The sequence below is a fragment of the Perognathus longimembris genome, chromosome 28 (assembly GCF_023159225.1).
Source record: "Perognathus longimembris pacificus isolate PPM17 chromosome 28, ASM2315922v1, whole genome shotgun sequence".
Classification (NCBI taxonomy): domain Eukaryota; kingdom Metazoa; phylum Chordata; class Mammalia; order Rodentia; family Heteromyidae; genus Perognathus; species Perognathus longimembris.
The window spans coordinates 24970040-24996466 of NC_063188.1; the positions used below are offsets into that span (position 1 = coordinate 24970040).

The window sequence follows — 26427 nt, forward strand, 5'->3', positions numbered from 1 at the left end:
TTCCAGCCTACAGTGCAGAAGGTTTTGGGGACCCTTGGATAGGAGAGAGGTCCTGGCTTCAGAATCTACAAGTCACAGCTGGGTTGTGGGGCACCCCCTTTTCTAAGCTGCAATGGGTGCTGCAGGTGCCCCAGCCCCCTCTGCAGCCTCAGCAATGCTCCTGGGTCCAGGTGGGGGGGGGGGTGGAGCATTGACTCTCCAGGGACTGGTGCTCCAGCCAAACACCCTGGCTGGGGGAAGTCAAAGAGGGGCTTTAGGGGGCTGGGAGGAAGGAGGAGTGGAGCTTAGCAGCTGGGCTGAGCGCGGGAGGGGGGAAGGGCTCCTTCCTTCCTAGCCTGGGGTGTATGTGTGTGTTGGGGGGGCGATCTGGGGACTCAGGGATGTAAGGGAGAGTGTGTGGGGGTGATCATTCAGCAGAGGGAGGTCGGGACGTACCACGGAGCCCAGTGGCGGGAGGGGGGGTGTAGAAGACGTGGTCATCGAGGGGAGCCCCCGCCCCCTTGGCCGAAGCGTGGGGTTGGGTTTGGAGGGAGGGAGGAGTGGAACTGGGCTAGCTGGTGGTGGAGGAGGGCGGGGAGGGAGGGAGGCGGTGTGCTCCTTCCAACCCATCCCCCGCCAAACCCGGACTTCCGAGGGGGTGGGTGTTAGCGGAGAGGTTAGGCTTGGAGCGGGCGGCGAGGGGGCCCCTCCCTCGCACCGCCCCCCCACCCCCCCTCGACTTGGTCGCGCCCGAAGTGTAACACTTTCTCTTTGTCGGAGGAGCTCGTCTCTTGTTTCCTGTGCTGTGGCTCCGGTTGCTGCGGCGGCGCCGGTGGCAGCCCTGGCGGACGCAGGAGCGATGGCAGCGGCCGACATAGCTCGCCAGGTGGTGAGTGCGGGCTTTGGATTGCCAGCGCCGGAGAGATTGCTGATGGTGGTGGTGGGGATTGGGGAAGAATCGGGGGGACCTCGCCGCCACAGCCAACTCGCGTTTAAGGAGGCAGTGGGCAGCGTTGAAGAACTGAGGCTTGACAGGACTTTGGTTTTGGGGGGGTGTCAGTGAGTTAGTGCCCCCTACCCCCTTGGCGTGATCGCTGGTGGGGGGACTCTTGGCAAAAGCCTGCAGGCGGCAGCTGAACTTGCGTGGCCCCAGCCCGCTGCAGTAGGCGCCGCTGCCGCCTCCTTTGCTGCAGCTGCGGCCGCGCTGCTGGCTGGGGCGTTGCCGAATGAATGGCCGCACAAGCCGCTGAGTTCGGGGGTCCCTGCCTCCCCTTGGCCTTGCTGCTCCCCTTCCTCGCACATCGCTGCCCGCTGGAACTCGTGCAATCGGTGGCAGAGGGGCGAGGGGCAGGGGCTCGTCTAGGGCAGGAGCTGGGGGACGAGGGGGGCGGGGAAGTGACTGGCTGGAGTTGGGTTTCTCCATATGCATTGCATATGTGACTGCGTCTGTGTAGATGTTAGCCGTGTGCGCTTGCATGTGTGCACGCGTGCGCTTTCGTGCCTTCTCCCGACCTGGCAGATGTGGCTCCCGGGCTTCTATCTATGACCCTAGATGAATCGATCTGTTTTTATACAGACAGAAGTATGCTCACGTCTTGAGTTGTGCATTGGTGCGTCCGAAGGCCACTGCATCAGCTTGAGCTGTGTACACTGAGCTGGGTCCCCTCTGTGCCTCTCTGTGTGAGGGTGCACTTCAGTGGCCCGTACTTTCGCGGCTCCATATTTTGGCACGTTTCTGACTGGGCCTCTGGGGGTGGGGGTGGGGTCTCTGGTATATGTTCAGGGGAGCTGGGGTTGTTTGCCAAAACCTGTGGAGCTGGCTTCTTTTTGTGAGGACTCAGGAAAATAAGTGTGAGACGTGCAAATGCAGTACTGTCTCTTTTGTTGTTGGCCACCAACTCTGGTTAAAAAACAAACCCAACAACAAACACCCCCCCCCCAAAAAAAAAAAAAACTTTATTTTTAAAACTGAAGTTTTCTACCTTCGGATGTGCAGAGAAATCAACTGACCCCAGACTCTTAAAAAAATTTTTTTTTAAGACCAGAAGTTTTCTTGTAAAGGGAGAAGTTGATTCCATTTGCAGGGAACAATTTAGATTTTTATCCATGGATATCTGGGATTTAAAAAGCCCACCAGCATCGTGAGTTGACATGGAGCAGATACAGTAAATCCCCCTACACCAAATACTACTTGACGAAAATCTCTTGAACCACACAAAAATGTTTCTAAACCTCATAGCTTATTTAGAGAAATAGTCCAGTGGGGGAAAAGGCCTCTAGGTATTTGCTGTAATCAACATAGACTTCTTTTCAAAATCAGAATCCAAAAATCTTGACACTATTTTCTCTACAGGATAGAGAAATGTATTCCATTTTCTGTCCCAGATTGGAAGGAAGATCAAGATCATTTCTTTGCAATCATCCTAACCCCTTGTAAACCTGAACCCAGAACTCTTTAGGCATAGTGAGGAAGGATGAGGAATAAGTAGGAAGGAGACAGTGCGCTCTGATGATGGAATTGAAGAGAATTATCTTTCCCCCAACACTGGCACTGTAATATGTGTTGCTTTAGTGTTTAGAGGACAACCAGAGTGCTTTTTCTATTCCCTGTTATGTACATTTTAGAGATGGCGTAGCTTAAGTAGAGAAATTAGTCTCCTGGGGTCAAACTCGCTCTATTCTTAGTGACCAAAAATGGCACTAATGATTTTTTTCTTGTTAGATAATGAATTTGCATTGATCCACATATCCGCTCACACCTTCCTCTGCCTAGATTAGGATTGCTGGGCAGATGTTGCTAAAGGAACATTCCAGAAGGTTGTTTCACCACAAACACAACTCAGATAATCCGGGGAGCTTTTTTGTTCTGCAAATGGCGTGCAGAGGGTGGTTCAAGACCACTTGATTTGCTTTGCTTGGTTCCAGTTTGCTCTGGCTGACTTCAGCCATGTTGTATGCTGAAGTACATAATTCTGGATTCTGGAGCCGAAAGAGCAGCCCAAGCACTTGAGACCTTGTTATTGTGATAAATGGGTTTCTGGGAAAACTGACGTCAGTCTTCATGCTTCCCCCAACCCCCCCCCCCCCCCCCGTGAAGATCTTATTTATGTGTCATTTGTGTTCTGCTTTGCATCTGCAAGAAGTTGTAATTCACTGGTGGAAGCAGGAATAGACTCAGGAGACCTTGGGTGGCTGGTTACTCCTGGTTTCTTGTATCTAGGGTTTGAGAAGAGAAGATTAAAGAATAAGCTTGTAATCCTAGATAATCAGGAGATTGAGATTTGAGGATCATGGTTCAAAGCCAGCTCAGGCAAAAAAGTCCATGAGACACTTATCTCTAATTAACCACTAAAAGAGTCCAAAGTGGAGCTGTGGCTCAAGTGGTAGAACACTAGCCTTGAGCAAAAAAGCCCAGGGACAGTGTCTGGGTCCAGAGTTTAACCACCAGTACTCTGTGTGTCTCTCTTGTCTCTTTCCCTGTCTCTGTTTCTGTCTGTCTCTGTCTGTCTGTCTGTCTCTGTCTCTGTCTCTGTCTCTGTCTCTCTCTCTCTCTCTCACACACACACACACACACACACACACACACGAATAAGCCTGTATGGCTAGTTTCAGAGTGATTTCTATTTGTTGTTGGTCACAGGGCTTTTTTGCATAAGGCTAGCACTCTACCACTTTGATCCACAGCTCCACTTCTGGTTTTCTGGTGGTTCATTGGAGACAAGAGTCTCCCACATTTTTCCTGCCAGGGCTGGCTTTGAACCGTGATTCTTGGATCTCACCCTCTTCAGTAGCTAGTATTATAGGCATGAGCCAACAGTGCCCAACAGGAGTGACTACTTTTTTTTCTTTTGCTAGTCCTGGGGCCTCTGGGCCTGGGCACTGTCCCTGAGCTTCTTTTTCTCAAAGCTAGCACTCTACCACGTGAGCCACAGCACTACATCTGGCCTTTTCTGTGTATGTGGTACTGAGGAATCGAAGCCAAGGCTTCATTCATGCCAGGCAAGCACTCTACTCGTAAACCACACTCCGAGCCCAGGAGTGACTTCTTAATAAGCACTGAAATAGGGTGTCATGTCAATAGCGCCTTGGTATGTGTGTTTGGGTGTTTATTGTAGAGTCAGTTGAGGCTCATTGTGCTTACATATCCTTAGTGCTTCAACAGGCCTGGGAGTAGTTGGAGTAGGGTCTATATTTGAGCAAATGTGCATCTTGGAAGTTGTTCTTGTGTGCATAATCAATTCTTCCTGTGTGAACAGACACCACAATGCATTCTGTATGACAACATTATTTCTCCACTGCATTCATGACTATTTAACTCATGTATCCAAGTCTGTGGCTCGCCTTAGCCATACCAAAAAGTAGTAGATGAAGTTCATGGCTTTTAAGCTTCTGACCTACTTGGAGAGACAAATTGGGGACACAGTGAGCCAATTAGAGAATTTGACATCCTTGGAGTTTTTCACCCCAAGCTGCTGCTGTTTTTTTTTTTTTTTTGTCTGAGACATGGATTTGAACTTGGGATCTAATGTTTTTGCTCATTGCCTAGTTTTCTGCCAACTGAGCCATGATCCAACCCCTACCCCAAACTCCTCTCTCTCTCTTTAGTCAGTCGTGGGCCTTGAACTCTGGGCCTGGGTGTTGTCCCTGAGCTCTTCAGCTCAAGGCTAGCACTCTACCACTTGAGCCACAGCACCACTTCTAGTTTTCTGGTGGATAATTAGAAGTAAGAGTCTCATGGATTTTCTTTCCTGAGCTGGCTTTGAACTGCGATCCTCAGATCTCAGCCTCCTGAGTAGCTAGGACTACAGGCATAAACTCCAAAGTTTTAATAGTGCCTTGGGCTGCCTATTTACTGTGTACTCTGAGAAGTTAACATGATTCATCTGAGGTAATTTAGCAAGGCTCAGGGCAGAACTTCAAAAGGCTCTAACTTCTACCTCTTACATTAGGAAGTTTCTTTCCGTTTTCAGTTTGGGGGTTCAGACCTTAAATGCTGCCCTAGAGAAAGCACAATCTGGTTGATTATTTTTAGAACCAATCCCAGGATATGATTGGCAGTGGCACTCTAGGGCATGGTCAATGTTAGCTCTCTCAAGTTTTCCATAAAAGAATTTGTGGGAGCTAATTTTACCCTATGAACTTAGCAGGGCTACTTAAGTCTTGCTACTAAATGGCAGTTAGCTTTTTAAATTTTCGTGTGTGTGTGTGTGTGTGTGTGTGTGTGTGTGTGTGTGTCTGTTCTGGGGCTTGAACTCAGGGCTTGGGTGCTGTTCTTGAGTTTTTTGCTCAATGCTAGCATTCCACCACTTGAGCCACAGCTCTACCTCAAGCCTTTTTGGTAGTTAATTAGAGATGAGTTTCACTAACTTTCTTTCCCCGGCTGTCTTCAAACCACTATCCTCTGATTTCAGCCCCTTGAGTAATTAGGATCACAGACATGAGCCACTAGTGCCCGTGTGCCGCTGTTGGGGCTTGAACTCAGGGCCTGGGCCTGTCCCTGAGCCTCTTTGTGCTCAAGACTAGAGCTCTATCACTTGAGCCACAGCATGACTTCTGGTTTTCTGGTGGTTAATTGGAGATAGTCTTCACGCAGACTTTTCTGCCTGGGATGGCTTTGAACCAAGATCCTCAAATTTCAGCCTCCTGAGTTCCCTTTTTTGTGAATTTCTGAGTCAGGCTTTTGCTCTGTAACCACGGCTGGGCTTGAACTTAGGATCCTCCTAACTTAGCCTCCTGGTGGTACTTGGTGGCTTTAACTCTTCTTCTTGTTTTGTTTTGTTTTTTGCCAGTCCTGGAGCTTGAACTCAGGGCCTGAGCACTGTCCCTGGCTTCTTTTTGCTCAAGGCTAGCACTCTACCACTAGAGCCACAGCGTCACTTCTGGCTTTTTCTGTTTATGTGATGCTGAGGAATTGAACCCAGGGCTTTATGTATGCTAGGCAAGCACTCTGCCACTAAGCCACATTCCCAGACCTTTAACTCTTCTTGAAGCTTTTTCAAACTTCCAGTAGGTGGGCCCCCATTCACTAAAAGAAACAATGTTCTCCAAGGAGGAAAACAAAATGCCAGTACTGTATTCGCCTAGAGCTCTAGAGGGTATATACCACTGAATAAAGTTTCCATGGCCTTAAATATTAAAAAAATGTGTGGAATCCAAGTCCAGGGTATAGGGCAATCATTATACAAATTTCTAATTAATTCTTCTACATGTTTGCAATTTGTAAAAATCCAAAACATTGGAGCATTGCAGTTCCCCCAAATGCACGTGGCCCCTTCTCCGAATTTTCAGAGAGTATACTGATAAACACAGACACCATTAGATCATATTTATCATGGTGCTAAGTCCACACAGTGTAGCTATTGCCTGCCGTGAGAATTCATTACTAGCAGTTCGAATCCAGCAGTTGATGGAGACTGTGACAGGAAAGGGTTCTGAAGGGTTTTGAACGCGAGACGGGTTGATTGAAGATGGGTGTGAGCTCATTTCTGCCAGGCTGGGAACAATTTTATCTGTTCATTCACTCTTGATTATTCATTCCTTCCTTCAACATTTATTTATTGGGCACCAATCCTACCAGGTCCTGTGCCTAGGGCTGGCAATACGGTAGTGCAATATGGTAGTGGTCAAGGCCCACAGGAACTCTTGCTCTCTCAGACCTTGCCAGGTGAGAGGCAGGAAGGAATAAGCCTTGTTTCCTCGTCACAATCTAAATCCTGGAAATAATGAGCTTTGCCAGTGTGCTTATTAAAAACCGCACCACAGTGGTGTGATTTGTCTGCACAGTGTAATGAGATTTTGACCTACTGTCATATGTATAACATTTGTTTTGTGGCATGTGTGTTGTAAATTTTCTCTTGAAATTACTGGCTATGTTGTCCAGTATTGGCTGCTTCTCGTGCTGGTGAAAGGGAACAAATCCATTGCATTGATCTGAGCAAAACTAATTAGGAAGGGATAGTCCTTGGAAAAGAATTCTCCAAAAATGAAATAGGACTGATTTCTAGACTTGCCTGGATTTCTGAATTATCTAAGCCATGATTTAATATTTATTGTTATTATTAAGAAGTTATATAGAGGGGTTTCAATTTCACAAGTCTGGGTAATGAGTAAAAAAAATTTTTTTGAGGGGGGGACAATGTTATACCTTGCTTCTCTTTCCCCCAGTTTCTCCCCTCCAGTCCCTGCCCACAACAAGTTGCATAGTTCATGGTTTAAATGATTTTTTTCCCTGGTCATGGAGCTTGAACTCGGGGCCCGGATGCTGTCCCTGAGCTCTTTTGCTCAAGGCTAGTGCTCTATCACTTTGGGCCACAGCGCTACTTCTGGTTTTCTGGTGGTTCATTGGAGAGGAGTCTCACAGGGACCTTCTTGCTTGGGCTAGCTTTGAACTGCCATCCTCAGATCTCAGGCTCCTGAGTTGCAAGGATTACAGGCACAAGCCCCCAGCTTATGGTTTAATATTTGTGTTTAATATTAAAACCACACTTAAGACAGAAAGGAAAGGGGGCGGGGAGGAAGAGAAGAAGGAAGGATAAAGGGAAAGCAAAGGACAAGAAAACCATGGAGAGATGTAACCTGTTTCTTTAAACTGGCTCACAGTGCTTTCATCTGTATGATTTCACCTTTTCCTGACAGCTTTCTGGACAAATATTATTCTCTTCATTTTAATGTATGCAGGGAGACTAAGTGACTTAATCCAAAGTTTTACTGCTGGTCAGTAGATGAGATAATGGAACACCTACCAGACAATACAGATTACCTGTTTGAAAACGCTTACCTTTCCAAATGTTTATGAGCCATTGAAATCCTGCCATGCACCTACCTCTTCTCACCCCTGTCAGTACACTCACAGGGGGGTCAGAGAAGGCTTCACGTGGACACTTGAGACATTCCCATAGATTCACCTTAACATTGAAGATAGCACAGTCATGGCTTGTGTGGGTTTTCTTTTTTTTTTTTTTTCTTCCTCTCCATATTGCTTTAAATAAAAATCTTGGAGCCACCAGCCATGTAATGATGGATTATTTTAAGTAACAACTGGAGGGGGGGTGTGTGCAGAATAAATTAGAAACACAGACCCTTCCTCCTGGGTTTGGCAGCTTCTGCTGCTGGGATTGGAAATCGTGGATTTCTCTGCTGCCTGTATAGAGGAGGCTGCATGCTCCAGAGGGTGAAAAATGTTAGCCTCTTCTCCAGTGTCTTCTCCTTTGAGACAGCCATCTGCTGACTGACTGCAGCACCCTCTCCGCTGGCCCTAGAGTGGGGTCATACGTGTGACCGAAGGACAATCTGTAAGCCTTCTCAGGGGCAGGCCTCGGTGTTCTGGATTCCCCTGTCAGGGACTTCTCTGACCCCTACCTAAGGCCCTGGGGTAACAGGAGCTGAACACAGCTTTCACAGTCCTGATGAAGTGTGAGATGGTGTTTGATTTCCTTCCACAACACAGGCCCCAGTTCTGAATACTGGCTGGCAGTACACACATGCAGGAACTGGTTTTGTTTTTTTTTCCTTTCTTTCTTTCTTTCTTTCTTTCTTTCTTTCTTTCTTTCTTTCTTTCTTTCTTTCTTTCTTTCTTTCTTTCTTTCTTTCTTTCTCTCTCTCTCTCTCTCTCTTTCTTTCTTTCTTTCTTTCTTTCTTTCTTTCTTTCTTTCCTTCCTTCCTTCCTTCCTTCCTTCCTTCCTTTCTTTCTTTCTTTCTTATCCCCATTAAATGAGACCAGATGGAGGCAAGGGGCAAATTTAGGCTCCCCAGAGGGCAATTGGGCATCCACCCAGAGGCCTATGGGTAAATCTTTTTTTTCTTCCTTTTTAAGGCATTAGAAGTAACAATGGCCAGAACACCCCCCCCCCACACACACACACAAACCTCCATTGGGAGTGCCTAGCTTGATGGGGAATCTATGTGGCTTTTGTGGGAAAGTTGCCCCACCCTTGAGCTGGGGTCAGCTCTGGGTTGAGATGGAGATAGTTAACCTAGTCAATGGCTGGTTGAGTTAGGTAGGGTTGTTAGCCTGTGGTATTCTTCATGGAGCTGAGCAGCTGGCAGGGCTGAGGCTTAGGCCAGATTCAAAAGAGAGGGAGAGAGAGAAGAGTGGAGGGGGGAAAGAGAGATGAGAAGGAACACCGGCCTTGCAGCAGCATTAACTGACCAGACCCACCTTAGTGAGCTATAGACTCACTATAGGCTTCCAGGCCGTGTTCCTTGACCTTTCCTCCACCTGACCATCAAGAATCCCAAGATTTTTTTTTTTTTTTTTTGCTTGTCCTGAGGCTTGAACTCTAGACCTGGGCATGGTCCCTGAGCTTTTGCTCAAGGCTTACACTCTACCACTTAAAGCACAAGGCCACTTCTGGTTTTCTGGTAATTAATTGGAGATAAGAGTTTCCTGGACTTTTCTGCCTGGGCTGGCTTTGAACCATAATCCTCAGATCTCAGCCTCCTGAGTAGCTAGGATGACAGGTGTGAGCCACCAGTGCAGGCTTGTCCTGGAATTTTAATTAGCAGAAAGACATAACATCTACCACTGCAGTCATTGTTTCCATCAGAGAGTGGCAGTCTGCTTACAGTGGCCTTGTGCCGAACACCATTCTCTGCCACTGTGACTCAGACAAGTCACTTCCTTTCTCCCAGTCTCTGTTTCCCCTTTTGTTTAAAAAAAAAAAAAAAGAGCATGTTGGATCAGGTGATTTTTCTAGGCATTTGTGGCTCTGAAGTGATGTGGTTCTTAGGCTTACTTCTCTAGTCTAATTTCTTTTAGGTCCTTAGCAGTTTCCCAATGAAGTGGCAGAATTAAGCTCCGCCCCTTCCGCGCACTGGCTTCTTGAGCTGGGTGGAGAAAGATGGGTTGTGCGCTTTGGGCTCAGCAGGGTCTCCTTAAGTGGAATGGAAACAACCTTTTCAGCCTTTGCCTGGGGTGTAGGTATATATAGCTATTGTCTCCCCATAGGTACACAACAGCTCAGTATTTGTCTATGGATCTCACTTTAAATACACTAGGAGAGCTGGCTATTTAATGTATTCCTGCTGTGAATTCTTGTATAGAATGAAAAGCCAGGCTGGAATTGAACTTTTCTGTATTGAAATTCTGCCTTTGTCAAAGGAGGCCATTCCCCTTGTGTGGTGTGGACTGTCTCCCTCCTTCCTTCAGGTCTTCTAAGCGGCTTCTCCTCTGAAGGACAATTCTTAGAGGGTGCTTAGAGGGTGCTGCCAGCTTTGTCAGGCTTTATTTCTCCTTAGAATGGCACCCAAATTTCTCTCTCCCAGTACAGGGCCTTGTGACCACTTCCAAGTTTTTCTTAGCCTGTCGTAATCAGTACAAGGAAATCTGGGTATTTGATGTGGTTGGTAATTGGAGATTTTTAATTTATTATTATTATTTAGATTTCTAGGAATGGACTGGTGCTTTGTGGTTTTTTCTTTCTTTCTTTCCTTCTTTCTTTCCCTCCCTCCCTCCCTCCCTCCCTCCCTTCCTTCCTTCCTTTTTTTCCCTCCCTCCCTCCCTCTCTCCTCCCTCCCTTCCTTTGTCCTGGGATTTGAACTTGGGTCTTAGGCCCTGTTACTGAGTTTCTTTTGCTCACTGACTCCCAGCTTGTCTCTTAGCATTTTAACTCAAAGTTGACATTCTACAACTTGAGCCTTCTCTTCACTTTTGGTGCTTAATTGGGCATCAGAGTCTCATGAGCTTTTCAAGCCCAGACTGACTTTGAACCACGATCCTCAAAACTCAGCCTCATGAGTAGGTAGGATGACAGGCATGAGCCACCAGTGCTCAGCTCACTTCAGTGCTTCTGTCCTTTGCTATCACTTTGATGCAAAAGTCCAGAGGGGAAAGTCAGTAGCAGGTCATGTGTTCAGACATTTTGTTCTCATTGTTCAGGGTGACGGAACTTAGCCACCTTGGCTTTAAAGGGAGGCAGGACATTCTCCCTTGACACAGACAGATCCCCAATTCCTTAAGGTCTCAAACCCCACTCGCTATCTCTAGCACGTATGTTGGGTGAGAGGCAGCGGGAATGTGAGACAGGAGTTACTTCTTGGTTGCTTCTGGGACACTTTATTTTCTAGAATCACAGCCGTGAGAAGACACATAGCTGGCAGTGCCATAACTCCTTTTTCTTAATATGAATTATAGGACTATCCAATTTAAAAACGCAGTTGGTATGTTCTCAGGGGAGGAGGCGAAAGAGAGCAGGGTTTTTGCCTGTGATATATAACATATTTGAAAACCACAGGTGGCTGCAGATGAGAAAACAGGAAATGGAATTGGGAAGGGGGAGGGAGGCTTTGTCATTTCTCAGGGGCTCTCTCATTTTGCCTTTTAAAGTTGCTCATCAGGACAGGGGATGTGGCCTAGTGGTAGAGTGCTTGCTTAGCATGCATGAAGCCCTGGGTTCCATTCCTCACTACAACATAAACAGAAAAAGCCAGAAGTGGAGCCATGGCTTAAGTTGGCAGAGTGCTAACCTTGAGCAAAAAGAAGTTCAGGGACAGCATCCAGGCCCTGAGTCCACACCCCAGGACTGGCAAAAAATAAATTAATAAAGTTGCTTATCATGGCTCACACCTGCAATCATAGCTACTCAGGGTAGCTGAGATCTGATGATCACAGTTCTAAGTCAGCCCAGGTAGGAAAGTCTGTAAGACTCTTATTTCCAATTAATCACCAAAAAGCCGAAAACGGAGCTTACATGGTAGAGTGCTACCCTTGAGCAAAAAGCCCAGCAGCTTCACTCAGGCCCTGAGTTCAAGCTCCTCTCACCCCCCAGCCTCCTAATTACTCCTGCTATGAAGCCAAGAGAACTGTCCTTTCTTATATTAATTACAGGGGTGATAGGGGAATACATTCGTGCTATGAAAGAACCAAACATTGTGAAAGCAAGCTGACAGCTCACTTCCATTCCTTTCCCCCCCAGGTAGATGGTTTGGCAAGTTGAGTAATATCTTTGCATTCTTATGTATGTGCAGATAGACATATACAGGCTTTTTGTACCTGTATTACCTCAGACTCTGCTTTTTATTCAACATGTTTTTCCAACCTATGTCATGGAGATATTCAAATCAGAACATATAGAATTACTATTTTTTAAAATTATTTTTGTGTGCCAGTGCTAGGGCTTAAACTCAGGGCTTGGGCACTGTCCCTTTGCTTTTTGCTCAAGGCTGGCACTCTACCACCTGAGCCACGGCTCCACTTCCAGCTTTTTGGTGGTTAATTAGAGATAATAGCCTCATGAAGTTTCCTACCTGGGCTGGCTTTGAACCATGATCCTCAGATCTCAGCCTCCTGAGTAGTTAAGATTACAGGTGTGAGCCAGTGGCGCCTGGCTTCTATTCTTCTGTATGGCTACACAACATTGCAAAACATGTCTATACCATAATTTAGTAAAATATTTTTCTGTTGTCAGACATTTCCAGTTTTTTCAGTGTTATAAACACTGCTGTAATTTGCTTGTATATAGATCTTTGTACAGAATGGTAGATTTTGTAAAATAGAGTGGAAGAGGAGGTTGCAGGGTTATAGAAGACATGCAATTTACCATTTTGGTGACTGGCCTTTCTGGCATCTGTTTTAAGCTTTGCACATGGCCCTGCCTGTTATTCAAAATGACAATGGAAGGTTTCAGTGTTGGACATGCTGGGCCGAGCTGCCCGTTCCATCTCCCCTTGTGCACACTGTAGTCAAGGAAACATTCAATTAAGTGCAATTAAAGTAATCAGGACTTCAATTAATCAAGAGTAAGGGGAAAGAGATAAGGTAGCAGAGGCTTAGTGAGAAAGGAGAAAGACATTTCTAGAGGGCTGTCCTGGGGTCAGTACACTTTCAGTGCAATGTTTTGTCCTTTTCTACAAATTTACCTCTGAACAATGAAGGCTAATATTCCCAATGAAAACCTTGACACAAGATTCATCAAAACATGAGCAAAGTGCTTTGTAGACAGGATTTCCTAAAGCAGGAACTATACGTTTTTGAAATGATTAACTACCAGGCTTGAGATTTAAAAATGTTGGGAGGCTTGAACTCAGGGCTTAGGCACTGTCCTTGAACTGTCTCACAGCTATTGCTCTCCTTTTTTTTTTTTTTTTGGCCAGTCCTGGGCCTTGGACTCAGGGCCTGAGCACTGTCCCTGGCTTCTTTTTGCTCAAGGCTAGCACTCTGCCACTTGAGCCACAGCGCCACTTCTGGCCGTTTTCTGTATATGTGGTGCTAGGGAATCGAACCCAGGGCCTCATGTATAGGAGGCAAGCACTCTTGCCACTAGGCCATATCCCCAGCCCCCGCTATTGCTCTCCACTTGAGCCACAGCACCACTTCTGGCTTTTCCTGTTTATGTGGTGCTGAGGAATGGAACCCAGGGCTTCATGCACGCTAAGCAAGCACTCTACCACTAAGCCACATTCCTAGCTCTTATTAATCTTTTTTTTGTGGGTGATAACTGGGATTTGAATTCAGCGACTTGTACTTGCTAAGCAGGTACTCTACCACTTGAGCCATACCCTCAGTTTTATTTTTTTTATTTTGTTTTTTAAAATTTCTGTAATGGACCTAGATTACTTTCATAAAATATAAAATCTGCCAGATGTTGGTAGCTCTCTCTGTAATCCTAGCTACACAAGAAGCTGAGATCTGAGGATCTTGGTTTGAAGCCAACTTGAGCAGGGAAGTCTGCAAGACTTACCTGCAATTAACCAACATAAAGACAGAACTAGAGCTTTTGGCTCAAGCGGTAGAGCACCACCCTTGAGTGAAAAAGCTAAGGGCTGTTGTGCATACACAGCACACACACACACACACACACACACACACACACACACACACAGAACAAAACAAAAATACAGAAAAGCTTGGTAAGTGTAATTTTTTTTTTTTTGGCCAGTCCTGGGCCTTGGACTCAGGGCCTGAGCACTGTCCCTGGCTTCTTTTTGCTCAAGGCTAGCACTCTACCACTTGAGCCACAGCGCCGCTTCTGGCCGTTTTCTGTATATGTGGTGCTGGGGAATCGAACCCAGGGCCTTGTGTATATGAGGCAAGCTCTCTTGCCACTAGGCCATATCCCCAGCCCAGTGAGTGTAATTTTTTGAGTAACATCTTTACTAAAAAGCACATCCCTTGACATCCCCACTAAAAAAGCTTTTCTTGCTTTCTTTCCTTCTACTTGTAGTGCTATCAGCCCAAGCTCCTAGTCTTAGACTTTGTGCCCAGTTTTTATTGCTTCTCATTCCCTCTGCCTAGTCACTCAGTGAATACCAAACCTGTTAGGCACCTCATATCTGTTCCTTCTTTCTTGTCTGTGGTGCTAAGGATGCAACCCAAGGTCTCACCTGTGCTATGGCTTAGCATTTGTTCTTATTAGCTAAGCACATGGGTCTACCATGGAGCTTCCTCCCCTCCCCTCATCTTTATCTTTTTCTCTTTTTTCCTTCATCTCCATTTCTCCTTCCTTCCTTCCTTCCTTCCTTCCTTCCTTCCTTCCTTCCTTCCTTCCTTCCTTCCTTCCTTCCTTCCTTCCTTCCTTCCTTCCTCCTCCTCCTCCTCCTCTTCTTCCTCCTCCTCCTCCTCCTCCCCCTCCTCCTCCTCCCTCTCTTCCTCTTCTTCTTCCTCCTCCCTCCTCCTTTATTCTTCTTGTCTTGCTTTGTTGCCCAGGCTAGCCTCAAACTTTAGATCTTCCTGTCTCTGCCTCCCAGATACTGGGATTACAGGCATGCGCTACCATGACATCAGATCAGTTACCTGATGAACGTTACCCTGACAGATCAACATTACTGGAGCCATATCCTAATATGTCTCCTTGCCACTTGTTTCTTGTTCTTCCTTCCCTACAGCTGGAATGATGTTTCACAAACACTACTTATATCATGGCCCTCCCTTCTCATTACTCAAGATTGTCCCAGCTCCATTAGTAAAGCCTATCTTCTCCTTTTGCCCTCTGAGGCTCTTCTTGATGGGGTAGATATACATGTGCTAGGTGGGTTATAATGGAGGACACCTGGGAGGTGTTGTATACATTTCTGATAATGAGAGAAATCTTTATGACAAGTAGCTACCCCACACTGTCCTCTATGGAGAATTCCTTTCCTCTCCTTTTTTTTGCCACTAAGATCAGAAGTTTTGGAGCACTTGAAATTTCATGGTGCTGAATTTAGAGACAGGAAGAGGCAGCTAGAGGCGATAAAATATGGCTCAGGAAACTTCCACTCTGAATCCCTCCCAATTTTCTGAGGCCTGCTACGTAGGAGGCGCCATGGAGAGAAGCATATTGGCTCTTTTAAGTTCCTTCTCCCAAGAACCACACAGTGGAAAACTTTCATTTTAACTGTTTGCTTTACCAAAAAAGAAGGGGAAATGGGGAAGGGAAAGCAGTAAAGGGGTTGAATAGAGAACAAAGCCCCAGTGATGGAGACCCCTTGGGTGTGGGTGCAGTGGGGGGGTTGGGGGTGGCCACAGGCCACTGAATGATGGCATATGGTCGTCTGTCAAGTGTGCTTCACTGGCAGTGTATGGGGGTGAGACATGCGAGGGTAATGAACCTGCCAGATGGTAGTTACCACCACTAGATCTTGGAGGATCCACTCCCTAGCAGCTATGAGAGTGGGATTCCTAGCTGTAGGGAGGTGTTGTCTGGACCCAAACATTTTGGTAAAGTAGGTACTAAGAGGCTCTTGTAGTCTCACGTTATCCCTTTCCTTAATTAATTAAGTTTGTTGTGGGGCTTGAACTCAGGGCCTGGGCACTGCCCCTGAGCTCTTTGGCTCAAGGCTAGTGTTGTATCACTTTGAGCCATAGCACCACTTCTGGTTTTCTGGTAGAACATGGTTGATGAGAGTCTCATGAACTTTCTTGTCTCGGCTGGCTTTGAACCACAATCCTCAGATCTCAGCCTCCTGAGTAGCTAGGATGACAGGCATGAGCCACTTGGCACCTGGCACCCCATTCCCTTTTCATGTGAACGTGCCCTTCTGATGGACCTAGCTTAACATCAGGTTTAGTCCAGGCAAGAGCTGCCCATCCACTAGTCCAGCCTGGGGTGGTGGTACAGGCCTCTTGGCACTACCCATCCTTTTGGAGTTACTCTTGGCATCTTTCTGCTTATGGAAAGCATTGGTGCAGTCCCACCCAGCAGAAAGACTTCTTCCAAAGGCCATAATTCCTGTCCAGCTCTGCTGTCTCACAGCTTTCTTTCCTGTCCCTTCTCCCCTTTGACCGTTGGCAGTTGGCAGGTTTCTTGAGTACTTGCAGGCTGCATGTGTCCTTTCCTCCTGGCTCTTTGGAAGCCTGCCCTGGTTTGAGCCTGCCCCTAGTTTTGTAAAACCATTAGCCACGCCAAGCTTTATGCCTGCAAAGCTTTGGGCCTTGGCTTTCCAGGGTTGAGAGTAGTGTGGCTAACTCTTGTGGAGTCAAGGGAATGGGGAAACTTAGAGACCATAGGAGGGAGCCACATGGATTCCATGCCATTCTGAGTCAGCCTCTGTCCAAGGACAGCCTCCCAGTGCAGTGGAAAGGAGAGCTACTGTTAACTGAATGGTTTCTCTGTGCTAGGCACTGCACTGTATGCTCTGGGAGCATTAACCTATAGAATCTTCCCACTAAAAACTAGTTCCTGCCCAGCACTGGTGGCTCACACCTGTAGTCCTAGCTACTCAGGAGACTGAGATCTGAGGATCACAGTTTGAAGGCAGCCTGGGCAGGAAAGTTTTTGACACTCCAGTTAATCTCCAGTTAAACACCAAAAAGCGAGAAGTGGTGCTGTGGCTCAAGTCATAGTATTAGCCTTGAGCAAAAAAAGCTCAGGCACAGTGCCCAGGCCCTGAGTTCAAGCCCTAGAATACTAGAACACACACACACACACACACACACACACACACACACACACACACACGTTCCTGGTTTTGTCATGGAGAAACTTACTGAGTAACTTGTCACAGGTCACAAGCTAGATGATGGCAAGATTTGGGGCTCTGACTCAGATCTGCCTGATTTCAAAGCTCTCTGTGTGTGTGTGCGCGTGCCCAGCTCTAGGCCTTGAACTCCCTCTCTGGATTCCATCTCTGATCTTTTTTGTTCAAGGCTAGCGCTTTACCACTTGAGCCACAGCCACTTCAGTTTTTGAGTGATAAATTAGAGATAAAGTCTCACAGGGACTTTTCTGCTTGGGTTGGCTTCGAACTGCGATCCTCAGATCTCAGCTTTCTGAGTAGCTAAGATTACAGGAGTGAGCCATCAGTGCCTGGCGACACTTTTGGCTTTTTAAAATAGCTTATTGGAGGGCTGGGAATGTGGGTTAGTGGTAGAGTGCTTGCCTAGCTTGAATGAAGTCCTGGGTTCAATTCCTCAGTACCACATAAACAGAAAAAGCTGAAAGTGGCGCTATGGCTCTAGTAGCAGAGCGCTAGCCTTGAACAAAATGAAGCTCAGAGACAGTGCTCAGGCCCTGAAAAAATAGTTTATTAGAGATGAGTTTCACAGATTTTCCTGCCCTAGCTGGCTTTAAATCACGATTCTCAGCTCTCAGCCTCTTGAGTAGCTAAGATTCCAGACGTGAGCCACCAGCACCCGGCTGAAGCCTGTGTCTTAACCTGTGTACCCTGCCACCTTTCTAGATAGATCCCAAAAGTGTACATCCTACATAGAGGATTCACCACATTTTTAAGGTCATTGGAATGTTTGCTGAACACTCAATGCACATACCATGCCTATTATGTGTAGAAGTAGCTGATTTGAGTTTCTTTCTTTCTTTTTTTCCTTTTTGCCAGTCCTGGGGCTTGAACTCAGGGTGTGAGCACTGTCTCTGGCTTCTTTTGGCTCAAGGCTAGCACTCTGCCAACTTGAGCCACAGCGCCACTTCTGGCTTTTTCTATATATGTGGTGCTGAGGAATCGAACCCAGAGCTTCATGTATGTGAGGCAAGCACTTTGCCACTAGGCCATATTCCCAGCCTCTGATTTGAGTTTCTTACTCACCTGTAAAATTGGCCATACCATTTTGTAGGATGGGCATGGGAGGAAACTGAGTCTCAGAGACATTACCCAGTTCATAAGTGATGCAGTCAGGATTTCCCCTAAGTCTGGGTTACATCAATCCCAGCATTCTCTTTTCTGACTTTTCCCCTTCTTCCTCACTGAACCTCTTCTGTAGTTTTCTCTGTCTGGAACTTCATTAATGTTTCTTACTGAGCCTACAGGATGCCTGCACCCAAACAGCTCAGCGTTCCAAGACAGCCATTTTCTTTGAAGGTAGGGAGGGTCTGAGTGAAGAGAGGACAACACTGGGCCAGAATTGGGGGGGAGAGGTGAGGTGAGGGGTTCCTTCCTTCTATTTGCATGGAGAATTGAGACCTAGATTGTTTCTAAGCCCATTTTTTTGTTTTCTCCCCTCTCTCCTTTCTCAAATTAGGGTGAAGGTTGCCGAACTGCCCCCCTGGCTGGACACGTGGGGTTTGACAGCTTGCCTGACCAGCTGGTGAATAAGTCAGTCAGCCAGGGCTTCTGCTTCAACATCCTGTGCGTGGGTGAGTTATTTCCATAGCAGGAAATTCTATTGCAGAATATGGATCCTTAATGGTGGCTGGATGTGGCTTTGCAGGTAATTAGGTTCAATAATGTGTCATTCTGATCTAGTTGCAAGAACTCCCCTCCCCCTTTCCCTCTTAGCCCTCTGCTCGTTTTTTTATAAGCAGCCAGCCATAATTACATTTTTTTCCCTGGCTAGACCAGAGTCTGGGCTCATACCTTGGGGAAAACAGGGCTGTGTAAAAACCAGTGGAAATTCTTTTTTTTTTTTTTTTTTTTTTTTGGCCAGTCCTGGGCCTTGGACTCAGGGCCTGAGCACTGTCCCTGGCTTCTTCCCGCTCAAGGCTGTAGCACTCGGCCACTTGAGCCACAGCGCCGCTTCTGGCCGTTTTCTGTATATGTGGTGCTGTGGAATCCAACCTAGGGCCTCGTGTATCCGAGGCAGGCACTCTTGCCACTAGGCTATATCCCCAGCCCCCAGTGGAAATTCTTTGTACAGGGGGTTAGTCAGCTCACCGACTGCTGTCAAGCTCATCCTGATTAAAGAAGGCATGAACCAGGTCATAACTGAGAGGTTATGATGGCTGAGGAAAGAAAAATGCCTGCTCACCAGCTTTGATAAGTGGGTTGGGCATGTTGGTTTCATTGTAGCTCCTCTAGCCTTGGTACAAGTGCACAATGCTAAGATCTTTTATTCCCCTTAACTGTATCTCTGGCCCTGCAACTTTTTTTTTGTTTTGTTTTGTTTTTTTGGCCAGTCCTGGGCCTTGGACTCAGGGCCTGAGCACTGTCCCTGGCTTCTTCCCGCTCAAGGCTAGCACTCTGCCACTTGAACCACAGCGCCGCTTCTGGCCGTTTTCTGTATATGTGGTGCTGGGGAATCGAACCTAGGGCCTCATGTATCCGAGGCAGGCACTCTTGCCACTAGGCTATATCCCCAGCCCCTGGCCCTGCAACTTTTAATCTCAACTGTGGGAGCCACATCTTTTTGAAAATTGTTTCGATTTGTTTCTTTGGAGACAAGGTCTCCTTTGTTTTAGTAGTAGTCTTGGATCTTCCTTTCTCAGCCTGTTGAGTGCTGGAATTCTAGATTTCTGCGGCATACTCAGCTCAGAAGCCATATGTGAGTCTCCTCTATGTGCTAATCATGGCATAAAGAAAGTTCAGTGTTAAGGAAATGAATGGACGAGACAACTTTACAGGAGTCACTCATGGTTCCTCGGTCTCTCATATCAGCTCATTAGGTCCTTAATCTGCAGCGTGAGCAGAACAAGTAGCATTTATATCCTTGTAGAACCCATGGAGACACACAGACTTGAGAAAGAAAGGATTAACCCCAGGCAACAAAGAAAACATGGCAGAGCGATAACACAGACCCAGGCCTGGCCTTCCTGTTCCTCTTACTGCCTTTCCAGCTGCTGCCAACAATATCTTTGGAGAACGATAGCAATTGGAAAGCATCAAGTACTAATCATGCAGCCACAAGGAACAACAGTGCCTTCATATTCTTTAAATGTCTCCTTAGACCTTAGAAACCCCAAATTTGCAAACACAATCATACAATTTTCACCCCACAGAGCAGCAAGAAAACCTATATATTTTCAGTGACTTCCTTCTGAACCTTAATGATTATATAAATACCGTAATAAAGTCAGTTTTCATACTGGCTGGAACACTCAAAACACTCCGGCTAATTGCCTTTGCTTATTATTATAAATTTTTTTGGGGTCCGCCGTGGGGCTTGAACTCTGGGCCTGGGCACTGTCCCTGTGCTCTTCAGCTCAAGGCTAACACTCTACCACTTAAGCCATGGCACAACATCCCTTGGCATATTTTTGTATAGGTTTTGTAAGGAACTCATTCATGGTGTAGTTTGGAGCTACCATTGCATCAAATGTATTCTTTATTTACAACTTCTTTTTTGTTTTCACTTAAGGTTAGTATTTTCTTGGACTTTTTCTTCTCTTCTCTCCCTATCACTCTTTCCTATGTCATTTTCTGTAAGGGAATTGCTGTCCTTACAGATAGAAAACAACAAAGCAACTTCTAAATATGGAGGGTAGGCAACTCAAGTTAGGCTCACACACTAGCGAAATGATCCCTTTCCATGTGTCAGATTCAGGACCTATGACATGAAAATATTTGTTTTATACACTTACACATTTAGAGTCCAGATCAAGCCTACCAACCTTTTGAATGCTGACAATCTAACTCATAGTTACATTTAGGAGTTATATGTAGGTGCTATTACGATGGGGGAAACAAAACAAATCAAAGACAGAATGATGGCCATCAAGAGCAAATGCCATCATATTAGCACCACCAAATCTCTGTTTAACAAGATCTCCAATCTTTGGCTTGTGGCCAACTTCTTTCCCCTAATATTTGATTACTGAAATATTCCAGCACAAACATATCAGATTCCCTTGGCATTCTTCCCAGAGCTTCCTCCATATGACCTGAGCTGAAGTTTCAGATGAGAAATGACCAAAATTCACCCAAAAGCAACATTTCAATACCAAGTGCACAACAGGGCAGACCCTAGAGAGCTTCACGACCCAGAATGTGTGAATCAGAATGGCTCCCAATGGTGGAAATATGTAGGGGGACTTGACCTGGAGATCACAGGCTCCCCTGGGGTCCAAAGACCAAGACAACGTGACTGGAAAAGTAGTAGCTCCTACTCCCTCCCCCCCATGCCTTATCCAACTACAGCTGCTTAAGCCTGCACCTGCCGGGATGGTATAGCTCAGGGGCCCAGGACAGTCTCTCCAAGAGGGGCAGGGGGGCTGGGAATGTGGCTTAGTAGTAGAGTGCTTGCCTAGCATGCATAAAGCCCTGGGTTCGGTTCCTCAGTACCATGTAAACAGAAAAAGCCAGAAGTGGCACTGTGGCTCAAGTGGTAGAGTGCTAGCCTTGAGCAAAAAGAAGCCAAGGACAGTGCCCCGGCCCTGAGTTCAAGCCCCAGGACTGGCAAAAAAAAAGAGGGAGGAAGGAAACCCTTATACCCTAAGGCGCTCTCGCTCTATCTCTGTCTCTGTCTCTCTCTCTAACTCCTCTTAGACCTGTGTGTGAAACCATTAGTCCCACCTGGATGGGGTTCATCTTTTATTTTAATTATTGTTATGAAGGTACTGATGGGTTACAGTTACATAAGTGAGGTAAGGAGTACATTTGTTTTTGAACAATGTCACCCCTTCCCTTGTTCTCTCCCGGTGACCGGGGTTTTATCTGAGGCTCCTGTACCCTATGCTCACTGAGCCAAGGTCACCTTGGCATGCAGTCTCACGCCATGGTGCTGGGTCCTCATTGACTTGGCAGAGAGGCCATAGATTGGCTGGTGAAGGTGATCTTTTCCTCTTAGGACTTTGACAGCAGGTGTTCATGCCTATTGCCTGTGCAAGACTGTCAGGTGTACTTCCTTGGTGATGGTTAGAAAACGGTTCTGTTTGGGCATAAAATGTGTTCCTCCAAAGTATTTTTACATAAACTTGTGACAATGCTAGTTTGCATTATTAGCTAAGATTTATGATCTATTTTCCACATAATTTCTCTTGAAGCTCATGTTCAGCAGAGTTATCTGATCTACAGGTGTGTGTGTGTGTGTGTGTGTGTGTGTGTGTGCATGTGCACCTGATTGCTGAAATTGAGAGAGACAGATTTTTATGAATTCAGACCCTGATTTATAATAAGAGTACCCATAAGTGGTTCCCATAATTATTATTTTGAGCTGTGCACATTGGTGTCAACATATTGTAACTCCTGTCCAATAGATTGTCTGAGGCTGATGATAATTACTGAGTGGGCTGAGGTTCCTCTTCTTCCATCCAAAGTCATTTCTGGGCCAGGGACTGGTGGCTCACGCCTGTAATTGTAGCTACTCAGGAGGCTGAGATCTGAGTATCAAAGTTTGAAGCCAGCCTGGGCAAGAAAGTTCTGCTGTGGGCCTGGGAATATGGCCTAGTGGCAAGAGTGCTTGCCTCATATACATGAAGCCCTGGGTTTGATTCCTCAGTACCACATAAACAGAAAAAGCCAGAAGTGGTGCTGTGGCTCAAGTGGTAGAGTGCTAGCCTTGAGCAAAAAAAAGCCAGGGACAGTGCTCAGGCCCTGAGTCCAAGGCCCAGGACTGGCAAAAAAAAAAAAAAGGCCCGCTGTGAGACCTTTACCTTCAATGAAGCACCAAAAGCCAGAGGTGGGACTTTGGCTCAAGTGGTAGAGCACTAGCCTTGAGCACTAATGCTCATGAACAGCACCCAGGCCTTAAGTTCAAGTCCCTGGATTAGCACAGAAAAAATTCTATCATAAGCCAGGCACCAATGTCTCATGCCTATACTCCTATCCACTGAGGAGGCTGAGATCTGAGGGTCACAGTTCAAAGCCAGTGCAGGCAGAACATCCCTGTGAGGCTTACCTCCAATGAACCACTCAAAAACCAGAAGTGGCACTGTGGCTCAAGTGGTAGAGTGCTAGTCTTGAACACAAAGAGGCTCAGGGTCAGCACCGAGGCCCTGAGTCCAAGCCCTACAACCGTAAAAACAAAGCAAATTAAAAAAAAAAAAAACAAAAAAAAAAACAACCACACAACAAATCGAACAACAGACAAAAATCCTTTTGGGGCTAGAAATGTGGCTTAGTGGTAGAGCACTTGCCTAGCATATATGAAGCCCTGGATTCAATTCCTCCATACCCCATGGACAGAAAAAGCCAGAAGTCGCATGGCACTGTGACTCAACTGCTAGCCTTGAGCAAAAAAAGCTCAGGGATGGTGCCCAGGCTCAGAGTTCAAGCCCCAGGATTAGCCAAAAAGAAAGGAAAAAGAAAATTCTGTCTTATTCTTGTTTTTGTCCCTGAGCTTCTTTTGCTCAAGGCTAGCACGCTACCACTTGAGCCATAGCACCACTCCTAGCTTTTTCCTGTTTATGTGGTACTGAGGATCGTACCCACGGCTTTATGCATGCTAGACAAGCACTCTACCACAAAGCCACATTCCTAGCCTCCTATCTTATTCTTTAGCTTCAGAAAAATTTGAAGATCCCATGATTGTAGATGTGATTACAGGAAGTCTCAAAGGAGCCACCAGAGCCCACAGTACGTGTATTCTGGGAGCCATTGCTTTGTGTCTCTGGGGACAATTCATCCACATGTGGCAACAATAGGAAGGGCTGGGTGAGGAGCACAAACGGCTATAATAATAATATTTACTTTGAAGCTGCTCTGGATTCCAGGCTCAGCTGTGCTCTATTGCACTTGGAAAACACACAAGAGAAGTAGGATTGAGGCATACTACCGGAGCAAGGAAAGGGCAGCTAGCATTCTCTAAAAGGTCACTGGCCAATTGTTCCCGTCCCTTTGTGTCTGGGAAAGGCAGCTGCTCACCTAAAAGACAGGCTGCTAGCATCAGTCAGCATTGAATGAGGCATCACAGGACAAAACTTGCTGTGGTTTGTATTATTATCCATTGGTTTCCATGGTGTCATTCTTCCCGCCATAGCTGATTTAAAGCTACCCATATGACATTGATGCAGGCAGACTCCGGAAGAGAGGGAGGAAGCTGGACAAAGCCGGCTGGAGCATGTCAGGGTCTGCCAGCCTCTGTCAGTTCAGGAAGGAGAAAGGGCAAAGTCACAGAACCAGGCAGGACCCTGTTCCCAAACCATAGACTCCCTAGATCAACTGGACTTCCTGGAGTATTTTCCTTTTGGACATCTTCCTGTTGAACTCAGACCTATTTCTCTTGATTTACCCCAGCATTCTAGCTCACTGTTGTAAAGCATTTGCCTAGTAAAACCAGGGGTTCAGCCCCCAGCACCTCCAATAATAAGAGAAAAGTAACAAAGGCGAAGGAGACTTGAGCTCCATTTCAACTGGGATAGTGGCTCTTTTTTTTTGCTTGTTTGTTGTTGTTTTTTTCGTCTGTCATGAGGCTTGAACTCAAGGCCTGAGTGCAGTCCCTGAGCTTTTGCAATCAAGGTTAGCACTCTACCACTTTGAGCCATAGCTCTACTTCTGTTTTTCTGATGGTAATTGGAGATAAGAGTTTCATAGCTTTTCCCGACTAAGCTGGCTTTGTTTTTGTTTTTGGCCAGTCCTGGGTTTGGACTCAGGGCCTGAGCACTGTCCCTGGCTTCCTTTTTGCTCAAGGCTAGCACTCTGCCACTTGAGCCACAGCGCCACTTCTAGCCATTTTCTGTATATGTGGTGCTGGGGAATCGAACCCAGGGCCTCATCTACATGAGGCAAGCTCTCTCACCACTAGGCCATATCCCCAGCCCTGTCTCTGGCTTCTTTTTGCTCAAGGCTAGCACTCTACCACTTGAGCCACAGCACCACTTCTGGCCATTTTCTATATATGTGGTGCTGGGGAATCAAACCCAGGGCTTCATGTATACAAGGCAAGCACTCTTGCCACTAGGCCCTATTCCTAGCCCCCTGAGCTGGCTTTGAACTGTAGTCCTCAGATCTCAGTTTCCTGAGTAGCTAGGAGTACAGGTGTGAACTGTCAGCTCCTGGCTGGGGTAGTGGCTCTTGTTGATCTCTATGTCCTTAGCCTCTGGCTTCTATTAAAAGTTAGGGAACTACTTGGCAAGCTGAGCAAATTTATCATGCTTAGGGGTCTTTTTTCCCCCATATATTTACAATATACCCTAATTAATCTGACCTCTCCTATCTTTCTACATTCTAGATCTCTTAACTCTTTTTCTTTTTTTTTTTTTTTTTTTTTTTTTTTTTTTTTTTTTGCCAGTCGTGGGGCTTGTACTCTGGGCCTGAGCACTGTCCCTGGCTTCTTTTTCTCAAGGCTAGCACTCTACCACTTGAGCCACAGCGCCACTTCTGGCCTTTTCTATATATGTGGTGCTGAAGAATCGAACCTAGGGCTTCATGTGTTCAAGACAAGCCCTCCTGCCACTAGGCCATATTCCCAGCCCCGCTTAGGAGGTCTTTTGCTGGGGCAGAGTGGTTAAATGCATAGACTCCAGCAGCCTTGATGCAAATGCTTCTGGCTCCACCACTTACCTGTTTGCGACGTTGGCTTGTTACTTTCTCCACATTGTAAAGATTAGGAAAGGTAGGAGCAGGAGAGGCTGAGCAACACAGGGAATTCACACAGCTAATGAGGGGCTATGTAAGCTAACTGTAAATGGAGGCCACACTCTGGTGTCCTGGCACTGGCTGGGGTGGAGTTCAGTGGGAGAGGTTGCTCATGCAACATGCATTTAGGCCCTAGGCTCCAACCAAGATCTTCAGATCTCAGCCTCCTGAGTAGCTAGGATTTAAGGCGTAAGTCACCAGAGCCGGAACAAGAGTGCTGAACGTGTGTGTGTGTGTGTGTGTGTGTGTGTGTGTGTGTGTGTGTGTGTATTTGTGCCAGTACTGGGGCTTGAGCTCAGACCCTTATGCTGTTCCTTGTCTTTCTTGCTCACGGCTGGCACTTTACCATTTGAGCCATGCCTTCAGTCCAGCGTTTTGCTGGTTAATTGCTGGTAGAGTTTTGAGGACTTTTCTTTCCAGGCTGGCTTCAAACCTTGGTCCTCCAGGTCTCAGCCTCCTGAGTAGCTAGGATTATAGGCATGAGTTACTCCACCACTAGGCCATATTCCCAGCCCATGTGCATAGTTTTAAGTAACTAGTGTCTCCATGCTCTGGGAGGGCTGGGGAGGAGGAGAACAGAAGGCGATTGATTCCTTGGGACTCCTTAAATTTCCTACTGAAATCTAATTGCCAAGTTGCTACCTTCCTGCTGGCTGACCAGATCCCACTTAGGCCTTGTGCCTCCCTCCCCCAACACAATACCAGCCCTGGGCAGCTGTTAGAAGGGACCATATCTCAAGCTCTGGCTGGGTTTGTGGCTGCCATTGAGAGATTCCCCTCCCCCTCCCAGCTTGACACTGCTGGGAACATGGCCACTGAAGAAGCATAGAGAGAACAGCCTTGACTCTCTGC

General features: G+C 46.6%; 1 protein-coding gene across 4 annotated transcripts in view; it reads left to right on the forward strand.

Annotated features, from left to right (window-relative positions):
• The first annotated feature begins 600 nt into the window (after positions 1-600).
• Septin6 (septin 6) overlaps positions 601-26427 on the forward strand; it is a 77615-nt gene continuing 51788 nt past the window's right edge. For 2 of the 4 annotated variants that reach the window (XM_048335932.1, XM_048335933.1), the window contains exons 1-2: positions 601-868; positions 18368-18482. In XM_048335932.1, the coding sequence (XP_048191889.1) occupies positions 839-868; positions 18368-18482 (145 nt within the window). In that variant the 5' untranslated portion in view covers positions 601-838. The remainder of the gene's footprint in view (positions 869-18367; positions 18483-26427) is intronic. The other 2 variants (XM_048335930.1, XM_048335931.1) reach the window with 1 other exon arrangement.